This window comes from Cydia amplana, chromosome 5 (genome assembly GCF_948474715.1).
Source record: "Cydia amplana chromosome 5, ilCydAmpl1.1, whole genome shotgun sequence".
Lineage (NCBI taxonomy): Eukaryota > Metazoa > Arthropoda > Insecta > Lepidoptera > Tortricidae > Cydia > Cydia amplana.
Window position 1 is genome coordinate 39755 of NC_086073.1, and position 17321 is coordinate 57075.

Below are 17321 nucleotides of genomic sequence, written 5' to 3' on the forward strand. Positions count from 1 at the left end.
GGAGGTATGCCCCTCCCTGACGTTTGTGACTGGACTCCCTCCAGCCACGCATCCCATCGGCACGTCAGACACACCTTGGGATTGGGGTGATTTTTATAGTGGTTTTCTTCCACTTCTTCATCCGCCGCGCTTGGTGGCCGGAGCCATCCCCACTCCTCACCCCGCCAGAGGTAATTTCTAATAGGGGACCTATTAGAAATTCCCAACAGGGACTTTGCAGCTCACACTGTGCCCTCTGCTATTCAGAGGGACACGCGGAGCCACCCGCCCAGCCACTCCTCAGGGTATCAATCAAGGAACTGCTCCTCGGGCAAAGATCCGGAATGTGGCCCCCGGCAGCCGTCATTGGAAGCCAAAAGCCCCCCAGACGCACAACAGATCCGCGCGGCATCCGGTGCGCGATCCTCCCGATCCGCTAACACCGCCGACCCGCCCGGAGAAATAGATCTGCAATTGGGTTTCACAGAAGCCCAATGCACAATCCTTCCAGACAGCTAGGCAATGTCAGAAAAGCAGAAGGCTCTCCAATCCGGCAACCACCCACATCCACGACGCGTCAGGGAGCCCTCAGCCTCCTCCCCAGACGTCCGCGCGCGAAACAGTGACTTAATTGACACTACATGCTGCTCTCATAGCTCCTCCTCTTTGCTCGTCCACTGCGCCGTCTGCTTATTCAGAGGGACGCGTGGAGAGCCATTCTCGGGCACAGAGCCCCCCAAATCCCCCCCCTGGTGTTTGGTTCGCGGGACTACGTCCTACCCCAGCACGACAACGGGCCGGGGCATTCCCCTATCCACCACCTGGGGACGCGCCACGTCGGGGTTCACCTCCCCGCCCACTCGGACACCCGAGCAGGTCCGTGGCCCGGAACCTAACCTAACCTTTTTTTTTTTTTTTTTTTTTTTTTATAGAGGGGAAATGCGTTGCGCATACCACCCAGGCGCGGGGACGGGCCTGGGTGGTTATGTGGGACTCCCGTATAGGCTAATGAGGCCCACGGTATACCCACTAAAACCCCTCTTGGCCGGCTCAACGCAATATGGCGAGGTCACAGGGACACTGCGGCACTCTTCCGCAACCTCGCCAGCGGCCGTCCGGACTCCGGACACGACTCTGGAGGAATTTAGTATTCCCCCTACCTCCCTAATTGCGCGCCATTATTACGGCGTGCTTGCCACCCCAGGGACCCTTGTGTAGGCGATAGACGTCCCCGAGCCTATCGCCCACAGGAACCCTTAAGGGGGAAGTCGGCGGTCATATGCGAGCCGCCGCCGCCCCACGCGCTTGCGACGCATCGGCTGGGAAGCTGGATCGTCTTCCCTACGGCGCTCCGCCATCTCTTTCTGCGTCATGACCGCCTCGCAGAAGTCCAGCACAGCCTTCCACGATCTGTCGCTGTCCACCATGTTCCGGACCACGGAGGGCAGCGAGAGGTCTTGTCCCACCACAGCGCTTAAAGTGCGGCGCTCTTCTTCCCAGGCTGGGCACACTTCTAGTGTGTGCTGGGCAGTGTCCTCCGGACAGTCGCAGTGGTGGCATACTGCGGTCATTTCCCTTCTGGCTCTGTCCTTAAGATACCTCCCGAAACATCCATGTCCCGAGAGGATCTGAGTCAGTCGGAAAGTTAAGACGCCATGTGTCCGGTCTAGCCACTTTTTAAGAACCGGGCGAACCGCTTCAATGGTCAGACGGCCTGCGCTAGGGTGCGCCAGCCTCTGCTCCCAAACCTCCACCATTTCTTGTCGAAAGGCGTCTCGTCGTCCTAGAGTTTCTCTCGGTGCTGGCAAGTCTCCATTGTGATGCGCCTCCTCGCGCCAGCGGTAAACCGCTGCGAGGGCTCTCGCATCTAAATCCCATGGTAAAGTCCCTGCCAGCACACATACCGCTTCAAAAGAGATCGAGCGGTACCCTCTAATGGCTCTAGTTGTAATTGCCCTTTGAGGCGCCCTTAGTAGAGCTATCTCCTCCCTCTTTAAAATGTCTGCCCAGACTGGGGCTCCGTACAGGGCCATGGATCTGACGACCCCCATGTACAGCCGTCGACTAGACGCTTTGGGCCCCCCCGTGTTTGGGAGTATACGCCCTAGAGCGCCAGCAGCTCCCAGCAGCTTCGGCATCAGGCGCTGAAAGTGGGCGCGGAAATTCCACCGGCTGTCGAGTGTGAGGCCCAAGTATTTCATTGTGGACTCGACGCCGATCCGGGTTCCGCCCACCATTAAGTGCGCATCCGGCGGTGGCCTATTGCGGGGCCCGTGGAAGCATAAAGCTTCCGATTTTTGTAGGGCCACCTTGAGTCCCAATCGCCTGATTCGACCGACGACGTGAGCGACTCCTGCCGTTGACAGTATGGCGGCCTCCCTAAAGGTTTTCCCGCGAGCTGTCACTAAAGTGTCATCGGCGTAGCAAGTGAGGTTTATGCCTCGCAGGTTTGCGCCTCGCAGGACCCAATCATATCCAATATTCCACAAGAGTGGCCCTAGGACCGACCCCTGTGGAACACCGCAAGACATTGGGTATCTTGCCCACTCTTCCCGTCCTGGGTAAGTGACGTACCTGTCCGAGAGGTAGGCGTCAACTGTCCGTCTTAGGTATTCTGGTACCTGGTGGTACCGCAGCGCCTCTTTAACGCAGCCCCAAGGCAACGAGTTAAAGGCATTGGTAATGTCCAGGGACACTGCCAAGACTACCTCGCCTCGGGACACCGCCTCGTCAGCAAGAGCCTTAACGCGCTGAATGGCGCCCACCGTTGAACGGCCGCTGCGGAAACCAAACTGGCAATCTGCCACATCAGGTCCGACACGAGCGAGGTGCTTGATGAGACGGCTGGCTATTATGCGCTCCAGGAGCTTCGCAATCTCATCAAGCAGCACTATTGGGCGGTAGGCCGATGGAGAGTCTGCCGGGCGTCCTTCCTTTCTTATGAGAACCAGCTTGCCTGTCTTCCACTGCCGTGGAAACCTGGCTTGATGTAAGCAAGCTGAGAACATTTGCAGCATTCGTGATTCCAGAGCATTGCTGGCCAAGACCCAGGCGCGACCCGGTATGCCGTCAGGCCCAGGGGCTTTGTTTTTGGCCTTAAGTCTTAGCACAGCTGCTCCAAGTTCATCACCAGTCACGTCAGGTATCTCCTCCTCGTCACCTTCAATTTCAGTGGGGGGCGCCATTGCCGGCGGTGCGAAGTTATCGCATGGCGGGAACAGCGCTTCCACCACATTTCGCAATAAATTCGGCTCCAGACTTCGAGTTAGGGGGGGAGCCCAAGGGCGAAGTTTGTTTCGGACCATTTTATATGGTCGCCCCCAAGGATCATTATTTAACATTTCGAGCATTTCCCGATATGAACCCTCCTTTGCCTGCTTAATAGCGATCTTCAGGCTTTTTGCACGCTCTCTATATGTTGCATATAGTTCTGTCTCCCGAGCATGATCTCGGAGCCTGCGCCTTCGCTGATGACTATAGAGGCGCCTCGCCGCAACACATGAGTCTCGGAGTTGCGCGAGCTCCGGAGACCACCAGTAGACCTGACGTTTAGGAGGAAGAGGCTTGGCTCGGGGCATCGCTGCATCGCAAATTTTCGACATTGCTTCGCCAAGCCATTTCGCCTCCTCGTCTACATCTATTGAATCCGCCGGAGACGGGTTCCATGCCTGGACCTCAGCAGCAAGAACCAATGCCTCTCTGTCTAGGCGTTTTAGTGCCCATCTTGGACCGTCGCCTGGCAGTGACTGACTAATTGGACCGCTCAGAGTACCTGGGAGTGCAGAGACCCTGAACTGTATGTAGCGATGGTCGGATAAGGACTCTACACTCTCAAGCACCTCCCAACCCTGAATACGATGGGCCAAGGCAGCATTAACAAAGGTTACATCGACAATGGAACCACCTTGTTCTCGAACACATGTATCGACAGAACCCTGATTGACAACCACCAGACCAGCCGCAGCCGCCCACTCCTCTAGTTCCCGCCCACGTACATCCGTTGCTGGGGATCCCCATGCGACAGACTTGGCGTTAAAATCGCCCGCGACAATCACGGGCCGCGGATTACAGCGGCCAATAACCGCTCCTACTTCTACTAGAAAGGCTTCAAATTCGGCCACACTCCTATTGGGCGAGAAATAAACACTGACTACTGTGATGCCACCAAGGAGCGCGGCCACAAATCCCTTCCCTTTTTCCACCTTTTCGAAGGGCGGTGAACCAGTAGCTGTTTGAGTTATAATCGCCGCCGTGCCATCGTGGTCCCCAACCCAATTATCCCTTTGGGGGATGTGGTATGGCTCGGAGAGTATAGCCACATGTGCCAACCACTGCGCCATGCTCTGAAACAAGAGATCCTGAGCATCGAGGCAGTGGTTGAGATTCACCTGCACAAATTTTAACGCCATTATTATGAGGTTTCCATTGGCGCTGCCTGCTCACCCTCGGCCGCATCAGTGGCGGGTTGGTGGACGGATTGCGAGGGGGCTCGGGAGCCATCGCCATTCTTCTTCCCCTTCTTGTTGTTTTTGGCAGCAGTGCACGTCTTGCTCCCAACTGTGTGTCCTGCCGGTTTTTTGGCTGCCGCGCAAACAGCGCAGTGCGGTGTGGCAGAGCACGTGGCAACCTAACCTAACCTAACCTAACCTAACCTAACCTAACCTAACCTAACCTTTTTTTTTTTTTTTTTTTTTTTTTTTTTTTTTTTTTTTTTTTTTACGAGGGGAAATGCGTTGCGCATACTCCCGCCCCCGGGGGGGGGGGGGTCGGGAGTTATGTGGGACTCTCCTCCCTTAGGGGGAGGCCTACCCACTAAAACCCCTCGGTGTACCCTCGCTCCGCCTGAGGTAGGGCTAAGGGAACGCTTGGCGCTTACCTCGGCCCTGCCATGTGCGTGTCGCCCTTGCGGGCTCGGCTATTGCGGCTTTTGCCACTGTCCCTCCTAGGTGTGCACTTTTGTGCCTTATCCGCCTCGGGACACTCTCGTCAGGCAGGAGACCCCCCGATCTCCTGCCCGAGGTCCCAGTTAGGGCGGCAAGCGGCGGTCATACGCGGCCCGCCTCCGCCCGGTCCTTTTTCGGCGGATAGGGAGCGAGAGGGGATCGTCCTCTCGCTCTCTCTCCGCCGCCTCCTTTAGGGACATGACAGCGTCGCAGAACGCGACGACCGCCTCCCAGGTGCCTCTGTTGCGGACCATCGCACTGGCTATTGCCGGCAGCGATAGGTCTGCTCCAAGAACCGCAGCCATCTCCGATCTCGGTTCATCCCACGCAGGGCATACGGCGCGGGTGTGATGCGCCGTGTCCTCCTCACCTCTGTCACAGTGCTTGCACACCGCTGTGTCCTCTCGTCGTGCCACTCGCCACAGGTACCTACCAAAGCAACCGTGCCCAGTAAGTACCTGTGTCAGGTGGTACGTCATTGGCCCGAAGTCGCGCTTCAACCAGTCCCTAAGGACTGGGCGTACTGCGCCCACCACCTCGCGGCTTGCGCTCGGGGCTTCTAGCCTTTCATCCCACCTCCGGAGAAGGTCATCCTTGGCCTCCTCCCTCCAAAGCTTGATCTCCTCCGGAAGTGGACGATTTCCCGCCGCCCGCTCTTCCGCAAGTTGCCAATATACCGCCGCCAGGACCCCAGCCTCCAGGTCCCATGGTGGGCTGCCGGCCAGCAACGTCGCCGCCTCAAAGGAGACCGTCCTGTACGCTCGTATCGCTCTTGTGGCTATAACCCGTTGGGGTCTGCGCAACAGGGCCACGTTCCGAGCGTTCAGGGATTCTGCCCATATTGGGGCCCCATAGAGTGCCATGGAGCGCACAACACCCTGATAAAGGCGGCGGCATGTGCTGCCCGGTCCCCCGGTGTTCGGGAGCAGTCCCCCGAGTGCTCCGGCTGCGGCCAGCAATTTTGGCGCTTTCCGCGCAAAGTGCTCAGTGAAGCTCCACCGACCGTCGAGGACAATGCCTAGGTACCGCATCGTCGACTCGACGGCGATGGAGGTTCCCCCGACCACTATTTCCAGCCCAGGAGGCGGTGCGTTTCGAGGCCCGTGAAAACAGAGAGCCTCGGACTTGTTGAGGGCCACTTCGAGTCCCAAGGCCCTAATGCGACTCACCACGTGAGCTACCCCTGCTGTGCCGAGCAGGACGGCCTGCCTGTGGGTGCTCCCCTTTGCGGTGACGAGAGTGTCGTCAGCGTAGCACAGTACGTTGACGCCCCGCAGGTTGGTACCGCGAAGCACCCAGTCGTACCCGATGTTCCACAGGAGTGGTCCGAGGACTGACCCCTGTGGGACACCGCACGTGACCGTCCTGCTTGCCCATCCAGCTTGAGTCGGGTATGTGATGGCCCGGTCTCTGAAGTAGTCCTCGACTACTATTCTGAGATAGTGGGGCACACCGTGGTACTTCAGTGCCTCCTTGACAGTCTCAAAGGGCAAAGTGTTGAAGGCATTCGCTATGTCTAGCGACACTGCCAACAGCACTCCACCCCGTGAGACTGCCCCATCGGCGAGGACCCTCAACCGCGCTATGGCATCAATGGTCGACCTTTCCCGCCGAAAGCCGTACTGGCACTCGTGCAAGTCGGGTCCTACCTCCCCGAGGTGTCTGACGAGACGGGCCGCGAGCACTCGCTCAAGGAGCTTGCCCATCTCGTCAAGCAAGACTATGGGGCGATAGGCCGACGGCGACTCAGCCGGGCGCCCGTCCTTCTGGAGAAGGACGAGCTTACCGGTCTTCCAGCTTCGCGGGAACCGACCTTGTTGGAGACATGCGCGGAAAAGGGCCCTCACTCTCTCCTCCAGCTCACCAAGCGCGAGCACCACGACACGTCCGGGCACACCGTCAAGTCCGGGGGCGCTGTTTTTCAGCCGGAGCCTTAACACCGCTGCCCCGAGTTCCCCCTCTGTGACAGGAGGTATGTCCTCCTCTACCGCAGTGCTGGTAGCGTTCCCACCCATCGCTGGCGGATGCCATACACCTCTTTCAGGGAACAGACCAGTAAGGATTCGTCCTAAGAGGTCCGGCTCAAGGCTGCTGGTTAGCGGAGGGGCCCAAGGCCGGAGTTTTGCCCTTACAGTTTTGTAAGGGCGTCCCCATGGGTCCCGGTCCAGCGTCTCCAGCCACTCCTTCCACGCCGCTTCCCTAGCCTGTGCGATGCCTGCCTGCAGGGCGTGGCATTTGGCTCGGTAGGCGGCGTAGAGCTCATCCTCCCTGGCCGGATCGCGTATCCTTCTCCGTCTGCTCCTGGTGTATTGGCGGCGCGCAGCTGTGCATCCGCTTCGTGCCTCACGAAGCTCCTCGCGCCACCAGTAAAGCCGGCGCCGCGGCGGAGTCGCCTTTGCTCGGGGCATTGCTGCATCGCATATGCGCTGGAGAGCAGCAACCTGCCGCTCCGCCTCGGCGTCGACTTCACCGATGGGCCTAGGCCCGGCCTGCCACCCCTCGACAATCGCTGCCTCTTTGGCCATTTCTCGGTCGAGTTTGCGCAGTTTCCAGCGCGGCCCTTCCCCCGCAGTGGGTCGACCGACACCCCTTGGAGTGGCAGGGAACGTGGAGACATCGAATCGAATGTAGCGATGATCCGACAGCGTCTCCACGTCTACCCTCACTCCCCACCCCATTACGCGCCGTGCGAGAGCAGGGCTGGCCATTGTTAGATCCACAATTGACCCGCCCCGCTGTCGCACGCACGTGTGTGTCGACCCCCTGTTGAGGATCTGCAACCCCACTTCGACCGCCCATTCTTCCATGGCCTGCCCTCTCGCGTCCGTCGCTGGGGATCCCCATGTCGTAGACTTGGCGTTAAAGTCTCCAGCGACGAGCACCAGCCCCGGGCGACTGCTGCCGATCAGAGAGCCCACCTCATCCAGGAATGACTCGAACTCGGCCAATCTCCTGTTTGGCGAGAAATACGCCCCGACCACCATCGTGTCTCCTAATAGTGTGGCGACAAAGCCGTGGCCTCTGGTGACGTTTTGGTGACGCGGCGCATTTGCTTGGGCCTGCGTGACAACCGCTACTAGGCCATCCCTGTCACCAGCCCAGTTGTCCCTCGGGGGCACAGAGTAGGGCTCTGCCACCACCGCGACATGTATCAACCACTCCGCCATGCTTTGGAGCAGGAGGTCTTGAGCTCTGGCGGAATGGTTGATATTCGCCTGCAGATACCGGACGGCCATTCCTAGCCATTGGCCGTCCGATCCTCCTCGACCCCAGGCTCAGGCCTTCGTGGGGGACTTGGCTGCGTAGAGGCTCCGGGGCCACCTGCAGCAGTTTTCTTCCGTTTGGGTGGGTTGCATGTTTTGCTTCCCACCCTATGGTCTGCACGGATGCCCGCATCGGCGCACAATGAGCAATGCGCGGTGGCATTGCAGTCACGCGCGATATGGCCCGTCCCACTGCAACGGTAGCATATAAGGCTCCGATCCACCTCCGACTTGCACTTCGCACGCACGTGTCCCACTTCCAAGCATCGGAAGCATCGCGTGGGCCGACTGTCGAGCAGTCTGACCTGCGCCGACACCCACCCCACGCGAACCCGTCCGCCCTGCGCCACCTTTTTGGCAGCTGCGATAGGACACCGCAGCCACACCGTACCCAACCCCGAAGGGCCGAGCGTGACCTCCCCGGACTTGATGTCCTCCTCTGCGCAGCCACCTTCCTTTGCTACCGCCGCCACCACTTCCGAGGAAAGCACGGAGTCGTCCAGGCCCGAGATGCGCATCTCCGCGCATTTGGTGGGCCTAGATATACGGACCAGGGCAGGGTCCAGCACCTCCCGCAGTTTGGCGGCCAGATCATCTGCCTTTTGGCCGCTCGCCGCTCCGGGGATCTCGAAGGCGCGGGCATCCGTGGCGGTCCTTCGGATCCGAACACCCGCGATCCCCATCGAGTCAATGTCGACCTTGCTTTTAGCCTCGTTGAGTACGGCGGCGTAGCTCGTGCTGCTATCGGCCTGGGGTATCAGTGTCAGCACCACCGCTGATGTGTTAGGAAGGCGAAGCTTCCGGGCTTTCTTTGGTGGAGCCTTGTTCGTAAGGTTCACCTCCTTTTTTGCACCCTTGGGCTTTCCCTTTTTCCCCTTCTTTGCTACCTCGGACCAGGTTGACGTGGCAGGTGCAGGCGCCAGCGCAGCAGCGGCGGAGCCTGGCATTACCGGGGCCGGGATTTCCTGGGCGGAGCTTCCCTTCCGGGGCTTCTTCTTCTTCTCCCTCCCCACAGAGCCTGAGGAGGAAGGTCCCTTTGCAGGCACCATAGGCGAGACCAGGGCCTTCGAGGAAGCGCCCGCGAGCCTTTTTTCCTTCTGAGTAGTCTCTCCGCCGGACGGAGGGAGGAGTCTGTCTTTGATTGTGGTCATGTGGGCGTCCAGGTACGACGTCACCTGGGCCATGACCACGCGACAGATCTCCTTCGTCAGAGGCGCCGAGGTTTTGCTCTGTTCGGCCACCGTCTTCGAACTCCTATCCTGTCCGGGTAGGGAGGATGCAGCACTGCCCTGCTGACGCATCGCCTCCATTTGGGCCTTAATTTCGGCCATTTCTTTTCGGAGACTGGCCATCTCCCCCCTCAGCCGGTCGTTGTCGGCCTGAAGCCGCGTCGTTTCCTCGGTGGCTGTGCGTTGGCTGAGTTCAGCAAACGCATCCGTGATTGCCGACGAGGCGTCTTTTAGGCGGCGGATGTACGGGCCCTTCAGATTCTTTGATGTGGCTGCCACCCTTTCGATGACAGCCACACTATCCGCGACCTGTCGTCTCAGGTCCCGTATGCCGGGCTCTTCTTCGGGGTTCGCCCCAGGCCGAGGAATGGTGTCTTTGCGGAACCCTTGCCGCGTTCGGATTTCCATTTGTTCCAGCTCTTTCTCCGCCTCGAGGCGAGCCTCTTCCCGGAGGGCACGGTTATAAGCTTCTCTTGCCTTAGCCATGCCCATGTAATTCCCAGTCGTGGGGGGGCGGCCCCGGCGTTTAGAGGCTTGGGATGAGCCCCCGCTGCCGGTTGAACGGCGTCCCTCATCTCCGCTGGAGCCTGGCATAGAGTCCGAGTCGGATGGTCGAGGTCTTTTTTCTGGGCGGTCCTGCCACATCCTCCCACCACTCCACTCTTCACCCTCCGTTGTCTCCACGTCCGAAATTGGCACTGGGCCCGCGGGTTTGAGTGGGGTCGGCATCCGTGGGCGCACCTTTCCCTTTCCCCGGTTTCTGGGGTTGCCCGTTGGAGCCTTCCCCTCCACGTCGGTTCCTTGACGTTCCGTGGTCGGGTTCCCATGGCGACTAGGGGGGGGGGGAGTCACCGGCGACGGGCTGGACCGCACCGTGTACGTGGTGCCGTCCGAGTCACCCCCCCCTCCCGCTAGAATCCCTGGGTCTATTCGGGTCAGGAGGACTTTGGCGACCCTCTCGAACCTGGCCTCACGGCCTCCCTCGAGCGCCAGTAGTGCGCGTGGCTCCTCCTGTCTTGCCCCTACTTCTGTGGCGGTGCTCGGAGTTGCACTTGGCGCACGCCGTATAAAGCGGCCCTGCCTGTCCCTTGCCTCTGTTAGGACGTCAACCCCTCCAAACGGAGGAATCTGCAGCTCGGGCAAGCTGAGGTCAATGCGTGGGCTTGGATAGTCCACACATTGACTGTGCTGTGACACGTTCGCCTGTGCAGGGACAGGCCCCTGCACGGGCGAACGCGCCAAGGAGCTTCGCGGGAAAAAGACCCTTTCCTCCTCGTCTTCAGAGTTTCCTCCCCTCATCCGCAAAATATCCATATCGCTTGCGTAATCGAGTTCCGTTTGTTCATAGCCAATGTCGTGTTCACGAGAGCCGGCATCCCGCCGGCCCACGAAGCAACTTTTGCCCCCTCCGTATACGACGGGGCTCTCACCCGCCGAAGCGAGTGAACGGGATTGGGTACCCGCCCGGAGAATTTTAAAGTTGCCGATCTCCATGATTAGCTTTTTTAAGGGGTGGGCTCCCCCGCACGCTCGGGACTGGACTCCCTCCAGCCACGCATCCCATCGGCGCGATTGCTCACCTTGGGATTGGGGTAATTTATTATAGTGGTTTTCTTCCACGCGGTGCTACTCTCAATGAGCAGCACCCCCGGCCGGCTCAGTGCGGGTTACGGGTTGCCCGACGGGGAGCCAAAACTCACCCAGCAGTCGCATGACTGCAACTGCCAGACCCGTCGCGCCGCGAGCCTTGAAGGCCCGCCATCCCACGCCGCTCGAAAGGCGGCCGCTGCCCAATATTAGGGCTCCTTCAAACACGGTGCACGCGCACCACCACCGTGCGTGCCTCCGTCGCGGGTACCTGGCCTCGTGAGATCCACACACATCTCAGGCCAGGCCCGCCCACCCTATGTACTTCCCCTGCGCCCTCTGCTCCGTCAGAGGGACGCGGGGAGAACCGTCATGTGCCGCTCTTTGTCTGGTCTCTCACCCCAGGCCTGTCTGGTATGGGTAGCCCTGTCCGGCGTAGCCCCGAGGATCATTGAGACACGCAAGCCCCCCCACCACGGCAAGGTGGCAGCACTTCGAGGGGGAACCTTTTTTTTTTTTTTTCGTTGGAAAAATGCTTTATGCATACCCGCACACCCGGGGGAGGAAATGCGGGTTATGTGGGACTCGGCAAAGGTGCCGCTACCCACTAAAAAACCAACGGTATGCCTGCACGCCGCCAGTGGGGCGTGGCCACGGGTTCTCTGGAGTACGCAACCGCAACCACGCCGGCGCCGCCCGCCTATGCAGCGGGCCCTTCTCTTGAGGAACTTCTACCCCTGCCTCCTCAGAAGGCGCGTGGGCATACCACGCGCGCCCTCTCTGCGAGGCCTATGTAATGGGCAGCGACGCCCCCGCGCCGCTGCCCAGACCTCGCTAGGTGGGGGGGAGGAGATGGGCATACGCTCTCCTCCGGGCCCCTGCGCGCTTGCGGCGGATCGGGTGCGAGGCTGGGTTGGCCTCCCTTTCCCTCTCCGCTGCCTCCTTCTGCGACATTACATCCTCGCAGAAGGAGAGGACCGCTTTCCACGACCTCTCGTCGGCAACCATAGCCTTAACTACGGCTGGCAAGGAGAGGTCGTTCCCCACCACTGCCGCGAGTTCGCGGCGCTGCCCCTCCCAGACTGGGCATTCCTCCAGGGTATGCTGCGCCGTGTCCTCGCCGCAGCCACACTGGTGGCACTCCGCCGTCTCCTCCCGTCTTGCGTACCGGTGCAGGTAGCTCCCGAAACAGCCATGCCCCGTGAGCACCTGCACCAGCCGGAAGGTTAGCGAGCCCCGCTCTCTCTCCAGCCAGTCTTGTAGGACCGGCCGGACCGCCTCGACAGTCCTGTGTCCTTCCTCGCGTCCAGCCAGTTGCTCCTCCCATTGGAGGACAATGGACTGCCGGACGAGGAGCTTTTGCGCCTCTACCTCCCTAGGCGCAGGATGGAACTCCCGCAGCCGGAGCTCCCTGCGCCACTCGTACAGAGACGCCTGGGCCTCCGCCTCCAGATCCCAAGGAGGCGTTCCCGCCAGCAAGCACGCCGCATCGTATGAGGTGGTGCGGTACCCGCGTACGACGCTGATGGCCATCGCCCTCTGAGCCTTTCTCAGCAGGGCGATATTTCGGGCCGCCAGATTCTCCGCCCAGATCGGCGCCCCGTACAGGGCCATCGATCGCACCACCCCCATATACAGACGGCGGCTCGCTACCTCCGGCCCCCCGATATTGGGCATCAGCCTCTTCAGTGCGGCCGATGCTGCCATTAGTCGGGGGGTCAGGCGGGCAAAGTGCTCGCGGAAGTTCCATCGGGAATCGAGGACAAGTCCAAGATATTTCATGTCGGACTTTACCTCGATTCGGGTGCCACCAACGATGATGCTGGATCCTGCAGGCGGCGCCTTCCGGGCTGCGTGGAAGCAGAGCGCCTCGGACTTGTGTAGCGCCACCTCCAGACCCAGCATCGTTATACGCCTCACCACCTGTGCCACCGTCACGGTGGCGAGGCGTGCTGCTTCCCGGTACGAGGTCCCCCGGGACGTGACCAGCGTGTCATCTGCGTAGCAGGTCACACTTGACCCCGGGAGAAGCTCCCCCCGCAGCACCCAGTCGTACCCAATGGTCCACAGGAGCGGCCCTAAGACCGAGCCCTGTGGAACACCGCACGTTGTCTCCCACCTTGTAAGCCCGCCACCCCGGACCGGATACTCCACACACCGCTCCGAGAGGTAGGACCCGACTATTTGGCACAAATAGGGAGGCACTTTGTGGTATTTCAGCGCCTCCCTAATGCACGACCACGGCAGGGTGTTAAAGGCATTGGCGATATCCAGGGACACCGCCAGTAGAACCCCACCGTGGTCAACCGCCTCATCCGAGAGGGCTTTGATGCGCGCGACCGCATCTACGGTCGACCTGCCCTCTCGGAATCCAAACTGATGCTCGGACAGGTCGGGTCCTACTCCTCGGAGGTGCTCGACGAGGCGAGCGCAGATGATGCGCTCGAAAAGCTTGTCAGCCTCGTCGAGCAGTACGATCGGACGGTAGGCTGATGGAGATTCCGCGGGACGCCCGTCCTTTTTTAGGAGGACGAGCCGGCCGGTTTTCCATATGGTCGGAAATTGGCCGGACCGTAGACAGGCGTCCAGTAGCCCGCGGAATCTCTCCCCTAGGGACCGCAGCGCCAAAGCCAGGACGCGTCCTGGGATCCCATCTGGACCCGGTGCCGTGTTTTTGGCTTTTAGCCTCCGCAGGGCTGCGTCTAGCTCTGCCTCCGTTACCGGAGGCACCCCGACTTCCGCACCCTCGAACCCTGCGAGCTGATGGGGAGGTGCCATTTCTGGGGGCTGGTGTTCCGGTCTGTTCGGAAACAAGTTGGAAACAACCACCCCCAGTAGTCGAAGCTCGAGACTCTCTGTCAAGGGGGGGGCCCAAGGGCGTAATTTACCCCTGACCGTCTTGTACGGCCTCCCCCATGGGTCTCGGTTTAGAGTCTCGAGAAGCTCCGCTCTGGCGCTCGCCTTCGCCTCGCAGATGGAGAGCTGCAGCGCCTTGACCGCCTCCCTGTAGGCACTGTACAGCCGCGTCTCCTCTTCAACGTCTCGGTGTCTGCGTCGACGGGACCGTGTGTACTGGCGTCTCGCTCTGTTGGAGCGGGATCGGAGTTCACCGATTTCTCGCGACCACCAGTACACTTGACGCTTCGGAGGCCGCGGCTTGGCTCGCGACATGCCTGCGTCACAGACTTGTGACATGGCTACGCGAAACCAGGCTGCCTCCTCCTCGGTCTCCACAGGCCCAGGAGATGTTGTCCAGGCCTGGACGAGGGACGCTATCTCCACCGCTTCACGATCCAGGCTGTTCAGGGCCCAACGAGGGTAAGGGGTCGCAGCACGGCCATTCGGACGACGATCCGTGTCTGTCGTGCCTCCGGAGGAGGTGGAGACATCAAACCGGATGTACAAATGGTCTGATAATGTCTCCACCGTCTCCAGTACTCTCCAGCCCCGGACGCGGGTCGCGAGTGCCGGGGTCGCGAAAGTAACGTCCACTATGGACTCTCCCTGCCAGCGCACGCAGGTGCTGGCCGACCCTCGGTTCAGAACCGACATATCGGTCATCGTCGCCCATTCCTCTAACAGGTCTCCACGAATGTCGGTTGCGGGACAGCCCCAGGCCATGGATTTGGCGTTTAAGTCCCCTGCGACAACTACCTGGCGCGGTTGGGTCTGCACAACAAGAGCCGCCAGCTGGCCGAGGAAGGCTTCGAACTCGGAGACTCTTCTGTTGGGGGAGAAATATACCCCGATCAGGGTAATTTCGCCCCAGAGGACAGCCACATAGCCATGGCCCCTCGACAACGTGGAGGGGGGCGGTATGCCCTCTACCCCTGCTTTTGTAATAATGGCCACCAAGCCATCCAGGTCCCCAGCCCAGTTGTGGCTGGGGGGGACGTAGTACGGCTCGGCGACCACGGCAACATCTATCGACCACTGCGCCATGGACTGCAGGAGGAGATCTTGCGCCCCGGCGCAGTGGTTTATGTTCGCCTGGAGGATCCGAGTAGTTGTCCTCGTCATTTAGGCGCATTGCTAGTCGGGCCCTCTTGTGCAGCCAGGGGCGCCGCCACTCCAGGAGTACCTGGTTTGCTGGTCGCCTTCCGGGACATGCGTTTTGGGGCTTTAGCCCCCATCGCGCAGGTACTGCTGCCGGCACTGTGGTCAGCAGGTTTGCCCGCTGCAGTGCACAGAGTGCAGTGGGGCGCGGCGGTGCAGTCCCTGGCCCGGTGACCGGATTGACCGCATCGGTAGCACTGGTCACTGCGGTCGATTTCTGAGGTGCACCCCTTCCTAATATGGCCAGGCACCAAGCAGCGGAAGCACCTCAGGGGTCGGGACTCCAGCAGCTTCACGTTTGCCGAAGCCCATCCGACGAGGAGTCGCCCCTCAGCCACTTTCTTGGCGGCTGCTACGGGGCAGCGAGCCCACGCTGTGCCCAGGCCTGTTGGCGCGCGGGAGATCCGGCCAACTTTCACTGCCTCCAGGGCACACCCTCCAACTTTCGCCACGGCAGCGGCGAGCTCTTCTTCTAACACCGAGTCATCCAGGCCGGAAATGCGCATCTCCGCGCATTTTACCGGCCTAGAGATGCGGACATCGGCCACATTAAGCGTCTCCCTCAGCTTGGCAGCAAGAGAGTCTGCTTGGTTGCCGCTGGTGGTGTCTGGGCCCGGGATCTCCAGGATTGCCGCCCCTGTCACTGCCCTACGGAACCTCAGACCGGTGATACCGAGCCCATCCAGGGAAATTTTGGACTTGGCCTCCGTAATCAACGTTCCGTAGGTAACGCCCCTCTCTTCTGCTCCCGTCTCCAGGGTGAGGACTACGGCCGCTGACCGCGGGGTGCGCAGTAGCGCCTTGGTCTTATTGCGACCCTTCCCTTCTTGCGCTTTCCGCGGTGCCGCCGGCTGTTGTGGCTTCGCAGTCGTCGCTGCTCCAACGGCAGTCTTCTTTTTATTCTTCTTACCCCGCTTGACCACAGTCGTCCATTCCTCTTCCGAGGCAGGCACTGTTGTCTGCAGCCGAGGCTGCCGGACTTGGGAAGCGGGGCCAGGAACACTCGTAGGACGCTTTTTGGGCCCCTCCTTCTTTTTGTTCTTCTTCGCAGCCCGCTTCGCACCCGCTGGGTTGGTAGGAGCTGGAGTGTGACCGGGGGGAGAGCTTCCTGCTTTGGAAGGTGTGAGAGCAGACGACACCTGAGTAGGTTGCTGTGGGAGCAGTCTCTCCTCCAGGGCGCTCAACCTTGTACCCATCATGTCACTCACCTTGGCCATGATATTGCGCTCTAGGTCACCTTGCTCCCGAGCAGGTGATGTCGCCGTCTCTTGGCGCGTCCCTTCGAGGCGCTGCCCAAGGCTAGCACGCAAGTCGCCCATCTCCTTACGGAGCTCGGCCATTTCCGCCTTAAGGCGAGCGTTTTCGGCGGCGAGCCTCCTCGTCTCATCGGAGACAGTCCGGCCCCTCATCTCACCGACAGCTTCCCGGATCGCAGCCACAGCCTCCTTCAGGATTCGTTGGTACGTGCCCTTTAGGTTTTTGGACTTGGTGGCCACGTCCTTGATAAGCCCCAGACTATCACGCACCTGCTGGTTTAGGGCCAGGACAGTGCGGTTTTCTTCGTCGTCTGACCCACTTGTCGTCCCAAACGAATCCGGATGGCGGGCAAGCCGTCTTAGCGTCACCATTTTGGACGCGGCCATCAGGTCCTCTTCAGTTTGCAGCTCGAGCTCCCGGCGCTTAGCCTTTTCCTTGGTTAGCCCGGCGTGGCGCGCCGTGGATGGTTGGCGGCCTGTTCCTCGCTTGGAGGGCCCCGAGGCGGACTTTCCTCGCTCCGCAAGATCGGAAGCCTCGCCGCTCGGCGATGCTCCCGTGTCGCTACCACTGCTTCGCTGCCTCTTCCGTCCTGCGGCCATTTGGGCAGTTAGCGAAACGTCGGATTCGGCGGTTTCCCCGTCGGTTGGCACCGGAGAGAAAAATACTCCGTCCCCAGGGAGGTCACCCGTGTCTATTCTCCTGGGGGAGAAGAACTCCTCCCTGCCAAGAGAGGGGACCCTTTCTGGCATGCGTTCTATTCGCACTACGGGTTGCCGTCTCTCACTAAGCCCCTTAGCGTGTTTGGGTGGGGAGCGTGTAGAGTCCACCGCTGTCCCCGGAGGCACGTCATCAACATGGAACACCCAGCGCCCCTGGGCGTCCAGAAGTGGCCGGAATCCATCTTTGGGGTGGCCAGTGGAGGCTCCTGCCTCCGCCGGACTGCTATTCTCCCCATCACCCCCTCCTTGCAGCCTCAATACCAAATCACTCTGCAAATCGGTGTCCAT

The 17321-nt window shown here is 60.6% G+C and overlaps 1 protein-coding gene across 1 annotated transcript; it reads right to left on the minus strand.

Annotated features, from left to right (window-relative positions):
- Positions 1-15017: 15017 nt before the first annotated feature.
- On the minus strand, positions 15018-17321 carry LOC134648204 (uncharacterized). Its single transcript, XM_063502686.1, has one exon. The coding sequence runs from the start codon at positions 17319-17321 to the stop codon at positions 15018-15020; it is 2304 nt and encodes a 767-aa protein (XP_063358756.1).